General features: G+C 35.6%; 1 protein-coding gene across 1 annotated transcript in view; it reads right to left on the bottom strand.

Moving 5' to 3' along the window:
- The window catches only part of KIF15 (kinesin family member 15), a 33,714-nt gene that overhangs the window by 13,352 nt on the left and 8,033 nt on the right, over positions 1-12,329 (bottom strand). The window contains exons 10-20 of the mRNA XM_066571990.1: positions 11,656-11,778; positions 10,834-10,957; positions 9,076-9,167; positions 8,052-8,261; positions 6,803-6,980; positions 6,255-6,396; positions 3,824-3,965; positions 3,296-3,484; positions 2,301-2,408; positions 1,432-1,537; positions 752-917 (exon numbers count right to left, since the gene is read on the bottom strand). Coding sequence (XP_066428087.1) covers positions 752-917; positions 1,432-1,537; positions 2,301-2,408; positions 3,296-3,484; positions 3,824-3,965; positions 6,255-6,396; positions 6,803-6,980; positions 8,052-8,261; positions 9,076-9,167; positions 10,834-10,957; positions 11,656-11,778 — 1,580 coding nt within the window. The remainder of the gene's footprint in view (positions 1-751; positions 918-1,431; positions 1,538-2,300; positions 2,409-3,295; positions 3,485-3,823; positions 3,966-6,254; positions 6,397-6,802; positions 6,981-8,051; positions 8,262-9,075; positions 9,168-10,833; positions 10,958-11,655; positions 11,779-12,329) is intronic.

The raw sequence follows: 12,329 nt of genomic DNA, 5'->3' as shown, positions 1-12,329 counted from the left end.
TCTCCAAACAGTATTTCTGCTGACACAGAATGCACCAATACAACCACAGCATTTAATTTCAGTTCCAGGTTCCTGGTCTTACAATGCCTCATTCAAAAAATTACTTCAGCTAAGACATGAGCTGCTATAATACAAAATGAGTGAAGTTTTCCAGGAATAAAAAACAAACCCAAAACATAAAACCAAAGCACAACAAAACAAACTAAACAAAACAGCAACAAAACCCAACATAACTAAATCACATTAGTGATTAAAAATCATACTGATTATCCTCTCCTGATGATAACTGCAATTATTGCAGACAAGGCAATGAGCTTTTCTGGCTTTGATACTCAAACTTCAGTTATTTTTTGTGATTTCTTTCTGCTTGTAATTTTTAGAGCAGTGTCATTACGTCACCTGCTTCATGCGACCAAACTGACTTAAATTTTGGAGAGCAGCAAGTTTATAGATATATCCTATTTAATGAGAAAATTATATAGGAAAGCAAAATTAAGGCAGGCACATTTTGTTTTCTTTCTAATAATTCCACCATGTTGTCTGAAATAGGCATGAAAGAACAGAGCAAACAAACCCCAATCAAACAACCCAAACAACCAAACACCCCCCAACAAACAAACAAAGGACAAACACAAACCAGCAACTTTAAAGAAAACATGTGAAGTGTAAGTTCACACACAGGAGAGGATGACTAAATCGCTGGATGCATCCAGAAGGGATGACAAGGCATTGTACCAAACTGCCATCATACCTGACACTGTCCAGCTGGAACTGTACATCCATATGTCTACCAGAAAGCTGACTTATTTCTCTCTCTTGTTTTTCCCTAAAGGCATTATATTCCAGTTTTACATCAGACAGCTCCTTGTCTGCAGACTGCAGGACAATACGCAAGTCATGGACTTCACTTGTCAATACTGTCAAAAAACCCCAAAATAATTTACATGTTATTTGGAAAACTGCGCTAGATATAGGACACAGAATGCTACAGATCCTGTTGGGATCACAAAGCTCTGCATGTTTTCAGTGGAATTAATCTCAAAAGTCACACACAAAAAGGCTTCATGATCGGAAAGGGTCAACAAAACACTGACTTTAAAGGTGAATCAAAAGCATTCCAGACAATATCACTGTAATTTACATAGACAATAGAGGTTTAATCCTTTGTTTTTATTTAATATTTTCATTTTAAATACTGTATCCTGTACCTCCTCCATATTCAAAGACAGAACCATTTTGAATATTGTATACTGTGCAAGACTAGGCAAAGATGATATGCAAGTATTAAAAATTGCTTTCTTTATAAGAAAAAAAAAAATCAAACCAGAATGTCTAACATGCCAAATAGTTACTCAGCATGTGCTATTGTTGATTTAAAACAGTAAGACACTTCCAAACTTTTAATGAAATTTTAGTATTACAAAGACTTACAATCAGCATTGTTTTGACTTTCCTGAAGCTGCTTTTCAAGTGATTTTATCTGTTCAAGGAGCTCCTGGCGCTCTTTACTCCAGTCATTCCTTTCAGATGAAAGAAGCTTGAAAAGAAAAGTAAAATCTTTTAAATAGAAGGAAGTGTGGGAGTGGGTAGGCCACACACTGTAACAATAATATAATGATGTATTAAAGCATTTCATCAACTGATTATAAACACATTTTTCTTTAAATTCAGTATTTGGTGACTCTGAAATCCCTCAATGTCCAAGGAAAAAATAATATATATAACTGAAGACATTACTTTATCTAAAAAGTTCATTTAAAAGGAACCCACAGCTTAGGAGCTGATATCACAGATATCACAAGTGAGACTGATGTGGAAAGAATACAGGGCTTATCTCCTTTTCTATGATAAACCAATTAAGAAAGACTTGCAAATATCTGATAGGTAGTTCTGACTGAGATGAATATTTTCAGCATTCCAAAGTTTAAAATCTCCTTGTTGCTATAGCTGTTTTCCAAAAATCATGAAGTTGGCCAAACCCAACCACAACAATGTTTATTTGCTTATTTTTAAGCTCAAGCAGGCTTGGATTCACAAGATTTAAAACAACAAAACCAAACTCAAAACTGCAGTGTTACGTTATATGAACCTTCTCTGCTTACTCCAACTCCAGGGGGGTTGGATTGGATGACCTTTAAACCAAACCAAACTATTCCATGATTTTAAATCCTTATCTTCTTGCAGTTATGATGCTATGTAAATTTGTCAAAATGCGAGTAACCTTGCAAGACCTCACCAGACAACAGAGCAGTATGACTGTAGGATAGTTACATGAGCCCTATATTACATTGTTCTCTCACCTCCTGTATTTGTGCAGAGTGATGCTCTAGTTTATTAATATGCTGCTGGAGTTTCATATTCTTGCTTTCTTCTTCATCCAGCTTTGTCTGCATTGTGCTCAGTTGCTCCTGTGACACAACAGACACTCAAAATTAGAGCACCCATCTTGCACTTTTTTTCACATGCCATATGGCAGTCTGTGTTTATTAAATATAGAAAGTCAACAAGTTTCTTTTTTTCTGACCTGAACCAACAGAAAACAGAACACTCAAAAAATCAACTAGTATCTTAAGTAGCTTATTTCTCCTATTTCTAACTTAACTACCAAAACACAAGAAAATCCATCAGTGAATACAAGGACTGAATCCAAAAAACACTTAGCTTTCCGACACATGTTTATCTTGGAAAAATAAGGCTTTAAAAAGAAATTAGTCAAAACATAGACTAGTTAAACTTCTTACAGGATCTCTGTACTATGGTAAGCATCAAAAAGAGGTTTTGGCTGCTGTGCCAGGGTTTTTCATGCACTGAAGTTGGCTCCAGCTTCTAGAGAGTAGTTCAGATAAATATGTAGTATTCTTCTATGTGACAAAAGACCTTCCCTGCCCACTAGAAAAGATACAAGACAATGTATAATGGTGGAAAAGCATTATTTGGCAGGTTTCTTCAAATAATGCAGTATTATATATTAAGCTTATATACTGTTCCAAATGTAGCTGTCAACTTATAAAGAGGATTCCTCAGAGACAAGTTATCAGGTTTATATAGAAAAAAGTATGAACATCCTGCAACAAACTACTTATGATATTCAACCTTCAAATCACTTTCAGTATTTTTGTTGTAAATCCTCTTTCAAGTACAATGTATAGAGAACTATTTAGTGTTAAGTATTAATGAGAGGCTTCAGTTTCCCATGCAAATCAAAATGCACTTGGTGCAGGGGAGGTATTTCAGGGCAAAGCCTGCTTTTTAATTAAGTTGCACATACACTTCACTTTCTATTCAGAACATTCACCTGTGCCATTTTGAGCTCCTCAGCAATGGCTTCACATGCTTGTTCACTTATCTCTGGAGGAACTGGCTCTTTTAGAATGTCATCCATCATCTCTTCACAATGCTGAAAATCTTCAAAATTATAATCTGGGCTTATTCGTGGCACAAGACGAGACCTTAGCTGGTAAGCTCTAGTTGGAGTGGTTATGCTCTGTTACAAAGATTACAAAGCAGCCTTTATTTTAACTGTAAAATGAAATTAAAACTTTGTCTGATATTGTATTTTTTGAATTCTATAGGCAGAATAATTAAATAAAATACTTAAAGTGGCTAGTTCTGAATTACTATTACTTCTTCAGATTTGTCATCTGATGACAGTAGCAGTCATTCAGTTAAAACTCCAAAAACAAAAAGTAGCCTATTTGTTTTATCATGTATGGAAAACATTCCAGAAAACTAGTTAGGCTAAGAGATCACACAAAGGACAGTCTGTACTCTTGCACAACTCAGGAGTAAGTATGTGTGGCCTTAAAAAAACTTATTCTCATACCTTAAGGTTTTCTCTATGTAGCTTATGGAGCTGAGAGACTTCTTGGCGCTTGTGTGCTTTGGTTGCCTCCAGAATGTTTTCAAGATGTTGGTTGGCTTTCTGAAGGGATTGGAGCTCTGATTCCAGTTCCATCTGTTTTTTCCTGTTAGGAAGTATTTTGCTACTGTCAAAATGACTCCATGAGTATGCCTTCCTATCAGTAAGGATACTCTACAGTAGTGCCAATGAGCAAACTGTAGCTGAACCTTTACCCAAACACCAAAATGCATTATTTTGAGAAGAAAGCCACTACTGCTGTATTAAAAAGTAAAAAATAACGTCTAAAAAATTAAAAAGCTAAGGAGCTTATTTGTGCCTGCATAATGAAGCAAGCAGATGGATAACTAAACATGTCAGAAAAAAAATCCGTTACATAGTAAGAAATAAGCTGAGAGCTCTGCAGTTCCTTTTATGAGAAAGTGATATCACCCATACCAATATGGTTTTAAGCTTTAAAAATGTTATCCAGTTATATGAGAAGTCTAAACTGGAGCTTGCCAGGATTAAAGAAAATCCTTTAAAGACTTTTTTTTTTTGAAAGTGCTGCTCTGTTAAGATTATTTTGCCCTTTAGCTGAAATCCAACAGTTGAGCAGAAATTTAGGAATAATTTTCACTAGGTATTTTGCAGAACTACATGCTTTACTGTGATAGTTGCCATTACTGTTATAATGGTAGGGTCAAAGTCTATGCACAAATGGAAACATGCTATTTAATCTCTTGGCAGTTTAATGCAATAATTTTCCCTCATGCTCTTGGCATCTGCAGCAAAACTTAGGGAACAGAGTAGAAGTTCTGACTGCAATTGGACAGCAGAAAAATTAGCATATGTTGTTTTTATGAAATGGCTATTTTACTCTACTTTTATTCAGCTACAGCATATGTAACCTGTATGTAAAGTTTCAGTTACTCTGAAACTGGAAACAAGTTTAAGTTTAGTGAAATTTAGTGACTCCAAAGGCTGAAAAACACATTTCTGTTTGACTGCACTCCACCAAGAAAATGTTGGTAATTGATAATAAAGTGCATACATACTAACAAGAAAGTAAGACATTCACAAAACATGGAATACATAAAATAAAAATCTATTTAATGGGCAGAAAAATAAACTAATCACTATATAAAAATATAAAGAGATTACTGCAATTAATGATATGGAACAATTGATGGACTGCTGAATTGATAATCTCAGTAGATCATAATACTATTATTTATAAAGTTGATAGGATTTGCTACACAGAAACCTAACAATAAAAATACAGATTTGCACAATTGCCTAAAAGAACAAAAAGGATTTAAAAGCTACTTTGTAAAAATAGAAGTGGGGAGGCAAAATTGTGCCTGATGCTTTTAGAATGACACTTTAATTTCACTGAAAACAACAGAAAGCAACATTGTTAGGTACAATTAAAATAAATTTTAAAAAGTATCAGGTCCCTTTTGCCTTCCAGGTTTGCATTACATTTGCTGGAAATGTTATTTTTCTTCTATCTGCAGTTACAAGATCTGAATTTTTCAGAAATGGGGTTAATCAAGTGAAGTAATGTATTATTCACATGCATATGAACACTGAAGGTATTAGTAAGGCCATTCCCATTATCTTGTGATGCCCTCTAGGAGAACAATGACAGTAAATTCTTTACTACATTAATAAGGGCATAGTAGAGCCTTACCTCATGTTTATGGATACAATGGATATAAATGTACTACTGACACCATGTCTTGGCTCTGATTTGAATTAAACCTTTGTTCCCATAACAAGTCTCAAGATAACAGTTTTATTGCCTTCTTAAAAATCTTTGAAATTGAGATAAAAAATTAACCAACAGGTCATCCAGAGTTTTCTCGGGTGCTTGGATTCTACATTTATGTTGATTCAAACTTGCAGACTTTTATATTAAAAATTATTGTTGCAAAAAACCAAACCCCCGAATACCCCTCTCATTCTCCCCTATCCCATCAACTCCTACTTCCTGTCAGTACCTCCACCTGTAATATTTCAATTACTGAAGACATCTGCTCTGCATGGAAACTAAGCCAAACTCTCCCAGTGCTGTTAAGGAGGTGACTACCAGAATTAAAGGGTATGTCCATCTCCTGCATGGTGTGAAGCATTTTTCTGCATCTTGCTATCAAGAGTGGCTTTGGAAAAGACAAGGAAACCTGCAGCAGTGCAGATATACCTTCAGCTTCAATGATGGCTGTTCCCTAGACTGGGAATTAGCAAGTTCAACAGGAACATACCCTGTGTGTGCATACCATTATCCTCAAGCTGGCCCTTTCTTACATGCAAAGAACCAGCCTAGTCGGTATAATCAGGATCTGAGTCTTTCAAAAATCGATATGACTTAAAACCACTTAATTACAGATATCTCAATACTGCTTTGTCTCACTTGGTTAGCTCTTTAAATTCTTCATATTCTTGCTTTGAAGATGCCAGTTCAGCTTGGGTCTGCAGCAGATGAGCTTTCAGCCTTTCCACAGATGCCAGCGAGTTGCCTTCCACTGACATGGTGCTGGAATGTAAGCGGTGACCTAAAGAACAAACACAGACCCTCTGAAATCACACAGAAGCTCAAATACCTAAAGTTTCACTAGAATGAAAGTGTTTTTCAGCTTTTGAACAGCACAGCAGCAATTGAAATTGACAAAAATAGGTACTGGCAACAGTCCACATGAAAACCAGTAATAATTAATATTACTGCAGTCTTCATGATAACTAAGGGGCACAAAATGAGATTATAGATGAGTTTCACAAAATGCAAATCAAAATTCCCTATTGCTGGAAGCCAACATGAATACAATTAAGTGAAATTGTTTTATCAGTCTTCAGGTACCACTTTGAGGAAGGCAAAAATACATCAAGACAGACATTTTCAACACTATGCTGCACACAGCAGAAACACAGTAAGCACATTGATCTGGAAAACATTTTTTTTACCTTTAGTACTTTTCTCTGTGGCTGAAGCTTCCAAAAAAGCTTTTTCTAGCTCTGCAATGGTCTGAGCATCAATTTCTTGGGCCTTTTTAACTGATTGTAAAGAACGAAGTTTTTTATTCTCCTCTCTGAGATTATGGTTCTCCATGGCATACTTTGCAATTCGTGGGTGTTGCTCCATCTGTGGTAATCAATATTTTATTCAACAGTTTTTATTTTCCAGACAATGCTATAGCTATCTAGCTGTTATTCTACTACCTTTAATAAGGATTAAACTGTAATAGAAAAGGAAAAGAGGCGTTTCCCACAGTGGTTATAACTACTCAGTTTTTCTTTGGTTAGTTTCCTTACTGCCTTGGAATCCATTCTCAAGACAGTGAATTTACATCTTATGTGATTACTCTTTTACTGGTAATAAAGCAGTAGGATGCTTTTCTTGCTGCTCTTGATACCCTTTTCCATTTTAATTTAAAACTTTGGCTTTCTAAACACCACAGTAATGGCATCTTCCTTGCAAGCCATAGTAATGTTTCTGTAGTCAATAAAGGACTGTCCTGAACTTTGTTTCTTTTCCTCCTCCCTTTCCTTTGAAGCTCAATTATGAGCTACAGATTTATGCTGCTCTGCCAAGACATTTACTCCTCTTCCCTCTTTGTGTTGGAGGAAATTGCTTTTCAAGAATTTGCCTTCTCTCTTGTGTTTCTTTGCTCTTCATAACTGCCTCACAAATGATACCACACCTACCAGACACCTGAATAAGCCAAAGCTGTTCTTCAAACAGCTCCAGGACCACATGCCCCTTTATATGTCTACCTGGCATGTGTATTATCTTTCAAAACCCACGGCATTATTGCCATCCTGCTGTCTTTCCCTTTCAACTGATGTCATAGAGCTTGAAGTCTGCCATCTGAATGAGGATTTGTGATTTGGAGACTTCCTTGAGTTGCTGAAAAGAAACTTGGTCCTCTGCCTAACCCAGATCAGGTGGCCTGTGGCAAGCTCCCACCACAACATCACTCCTACTAAACTCTCCTCTTAGGCAAACTCAAACTCTAAACCCAGCCATTGTCTCTCCCATAGGGAAGCCCTATGTGTTTGAGATGCTTCTATAAGGGAACCCACCACCCATCCTCTGCTTTTCTGCTTGAACTTCCTAAAAAGCCCCTATTCACCCATCACAGGACTACAACACGTGAGCTATCTCACAAAATAAAACCAAACTGTTCCAGAAAAGAAAAAACAAAGACTTTACCTGTTCTCTGAGTATCTGCACTTCCTCCCTCAAGTCACTGAGGAGATCATCTTGCTCTTTTGGCAATAACATTCCACCAGCTTCTTTATGCAACCTCTCCAAGCGAACAATATGGTGTTCCCGGAATTTAACAATCATTTTATTGGACTGAACAAATTTTTCCTTCTTGGCACACAGCTCTTCTAGCTGTGCCACTTTTTCTAATAAATTCTTAGAAAGTACATAGACAGATTTAGTGAATTTTTAAGGTGCACATCTTACATACATATGTCAGGCAGACAAATCATGCAAAATCTCAGATAACAGTAATTTTGTAAATACACAGACTATCATTTTTAGCAGATTTGTAGAGAGCACTAGCTCATATCAAGAACTAAAAGTACACGTGTTGCTAAAATTATACTTAGAAACTCCAATGTGATCTAGTAGAGTAAGTATTCTGTTAAGAACCTCAGATGCACATCACTAGAGTGCCTGTTTCAGTTAATTTTCTTTAGGAAAAAAAATCCATTTTGTCTGTTTCAGTACTATACCATCACCAAAGAACAATAAAATGAGAATGACTGGGGAATTTGCTTAAAAAAACACACTGTTGATTAAAACACTCCAAATTCAGTAAAACAGAAGCTTGTTCTGTTCAATTTTTTTAAATTAGAAAACACCAATAAAGCCCCCACTCCCTAAAATTAAATACACTATCAAAGTTATCCTATGGCTTGTCAGAATTTGAAAGACAGAATAGAAACAGAATTGTTTCAGTTGGAAAAGACTTTTATGATCATCAGATCCAACCACTAATCCACCACTGCCAAGTCCACTACTAAGCCATTGTCCTTAACCACTGTAGATGCTACCTTAAATGTCATTTGACTAAGTTCCCTTGTTACCAAACCTTGTTATCTTTGGACAGACTATTTTTATTCAAAATAAAGGAAAATCATTAAGAGAGTCAGCTTCAATATGCTCACTGGTCTCTCACCAGAAAGTACACTGAATGCACTTAGAAATATCAGTGTTTTCTTACCTTCTTTTCACCTTCTGATTTCTCCCAGAACAACATTGCTTCAAGAAAGTTGTTCATGTAATTTATGTTGTTTTTCCCTTTTTCAACAGCATCTGTAGGGGAAGTCAAAGAAACAAATGCAATATTTATTAAAATACCACTTAGGTTTTTCTACATTTATAACATGACAATTGTGCAAAGTAAATTCAAATAAATTCTTTAAACAGTGTAATTCTTCCACAAAGATCATGTGCCATACTCAGGGCACACTGTTTAGACAGTCATTCCGAGTCACCTGCAAGTGCTGATAAAGAACAGAGGTAATTTACATAATTGTATAATTAACAAAGTTGTTCAAGCATTAAACAGCCTTGCAATGGACTTTAATAAAAGTAAAAGAATCAGTCTGTTCAGCTAAGCATATCTATAAAATGCAAAATCCCTCTGAAATTAATTTGATAACACTAAGCCATTATTAGTACAGTTTGTACATATTAAAAGTGGACTAACTGGTTTATGAGAAGGAAGTTTAGGAAAATAAGCTTGAATTATGTGGACAATTAATGTCTTAATCTGGAAGGAAAGTGTCCACACAAGGGATTAAGAGGGCTTAATAATCCACTTAGAAATTAATTCAAAATAGCATGTCTGAATGTTCTAATACAGGCAAGTCTACTTATTTATGCAATACTAATCACCATAGTATCTATGTGCATGATAGCTACATTATCATGATTTAATATATTTTAAAATGCCATCATGTTTCTGAAACACACAGAAAGCAGATTTTGTATTTCTGTGACTGAGTATTGCAAACATAATTAAACTGCACAGAACAAACACAGCTCTGGTATATTTGGTTCTTCTCAAAACTCTTCCTCAGTGTTTAACCATCATCACTTGTTTTCCCTCAGAATTCTATCATGGGTCTAAACATTGAGCCCTCTGTCAATATTCATATATTTATGAACCATGATTCAGTGTCCTACCTCATCTCTGACTTGTTTTTACTGGCTGAACTTGTATGCTAACATAAAAGTACTTTTTCCTTGGGAAAACTCAAGCCCAGTTGCTTTATATTAGACAAGGCTTTCTAGCTTCTGTCATAACTTCTCCTGCTGTATCTTCTATTCCTTGGCAAGGTCAGGAAAGAGTTGATTCACAAAAACAGTAGGAATTACAAGACAAAGTTTACTACCTTGCAATCAAACATTATCAAGCAGTGCATTTCAGTGAGAAACAGACTGGGAAGCTCTGCTGAGATATATATTGCAGATAAAATGGCCTAATAAGAAGCTTATGGAAGATTACCTAATAACTATTTCCACCTTATATTGAAATCAAATGTCTGTTGGAAGTAAGCATCCCTCTTAGGTTCTTCTGGAAGGGGCAAAAAGGGAAAAGTGGAAAGAAAATCCTGCCCTGAGCTTAAAAAGAATGCAACATTGTGCCTTCCCTCTGACTAAAATGTACAAGGAATCACATGCAAACTTTTGGTTACTTAAAGGATTAGGCAGCATATATCTTAAGAAGTGGAAGAATATCTAGGTGTCATATAATATAACCATAGTCCAGTACCCAAAATCATGAGAAAGAAAATAAAACCACATGAACAATTTCTGCAAGGTAGCAGATACAAGTACAGGAAATAGGATCCATAAGCAAAATGTGACCCCTGTAGGTCATTCCCTACAGAAACATTAATTCAGAAAATTAATGAAGGCCCCCAACCTTCTGGGTTACAGAAGTAGCAAATTCTCCCTCACCTCCAACTCTTACCTTGTGATACAGAAATACTGCACACAGATGGCACTGAAGTTAGTTTAGCAAGCTGCTCTTTCAACTTCTTGACCTCAGCTTGCAACTGGTTCACATTTCCTTGTGTATCTTCATTTACTACAGCCTTTTATAAATAGGAGAAAATTAGGAAAAGGTATAAATAAAAATCTTACATGATAAGAGAAAACTCAAAGAATGCAAACCAGTAAAATTACTGAGAACTCCTTCCATCTTAGAAAAGGAAGAATTCCTTGAAAAAGCAAAATTCCATTCACTGAGAGATCAGCAAGTTGCACTTCAGATAGAATTAGATGTTAAAAAATGTAATGTTTTTGCAGAATTTTGTCTGGACCTTCTTCACCCACAAAGCAGTATACATCAGAGACAGTTTCAGCTAAATGACAGCATGCTTTTAAACACCACTCATGAAAAATTACATTTTGGGCACTAGAATTAATATAGAACAAGTGAACAGAAACAACATTGAATCAGAACGTTTTTTGTCAATTTGCATTTTTATAGATTTACTTTTTCCTTTCTAATGAAGTGCTCTGAGAGCAAGCAATGAATAAGAGCTGTGTGCAGCCATTACTTAGTGTCCAGCTGTTGTCCTTTATTCCGAACCAAGAGCAAACAAGCCCTTTTCAAAAACAATTTGTCTTTAAAAAAAACACAATGCAAATTATTGTTTTCGAATAAGCGAAATCAACTTAAATTAGTGAAAGCACAGGAGTACTTCGGTGAAGCTACCTTGCTTGCAGATATGTACCTCAAATGACAAGTGTCTCTTGCTACAATAAAGACATTAAATAACTTTCTTACCTTGTTTTTAATCAACTTTGCTCTCTGAGCAAAATTAAGAGTGGACAGTGTTTCACCAAAACATTTGGATCCTGGGTGAACGTTGGCAATTATACATGTTTTTGCATTACCACCAAGAGAATCCTATTTAAAAACATGGAAGTTAGTTTTATTTGCATGTTTTTGGTGACAATATGAAGCCATCTCCTAAAAGATACTGTGCATAATTTTGAACAAATTGCAGAAATAATTTAGTTTAACAAATATCCACATAGAAGGTAAGTTTCTCAGATTTTATTTCAAATAAAGGATGTGACCTTAAATAAAGATTTTATTTGTGGCTTCAACACCCAGACTATATGGAGATACTTTATTCCCCTGAACAGCAGGGAGAGGAAAAAATTCTAAACAACTGCAAAAATAATTTTGGTAATTACAGATTTGTGGTTACACTACTTTCAACATCATCAGTTCGTTGTTCCAACCTATGTTTCTTCTGGTTGCAACTATCAAACAAAATCACAAACCAACTTTTTGGGGTATCTGGTCAACCAGATTCTTGACCAAGGATATAAAAGGATACTCTCCCTTTTACATGCACAGCATTTCTGTGCTGTTAAATAAGTAGCTCTCAAATCTCAAGAGAAGCTAAAGACTAATAGTCTGGTACTACAGAATAGTCCACAAGCCTTGAT

This window comes from Molothrus aeneus, chromosome 1, assembly GCF_037042795.1.
Source record: "Molothrus aeneus isolate 106 chromosome 1, BPBGC_Maene_1.0, whole genome shotgun sequence".
NCBI lineage: Eukaryota > Metazoa > Chordata > Aves > Passeriformes > Icteridae > Molothrus > Molothrus aeneus.
This window is presented reverse-complemented; position numbering and strand designations above follow the sequence as displayed.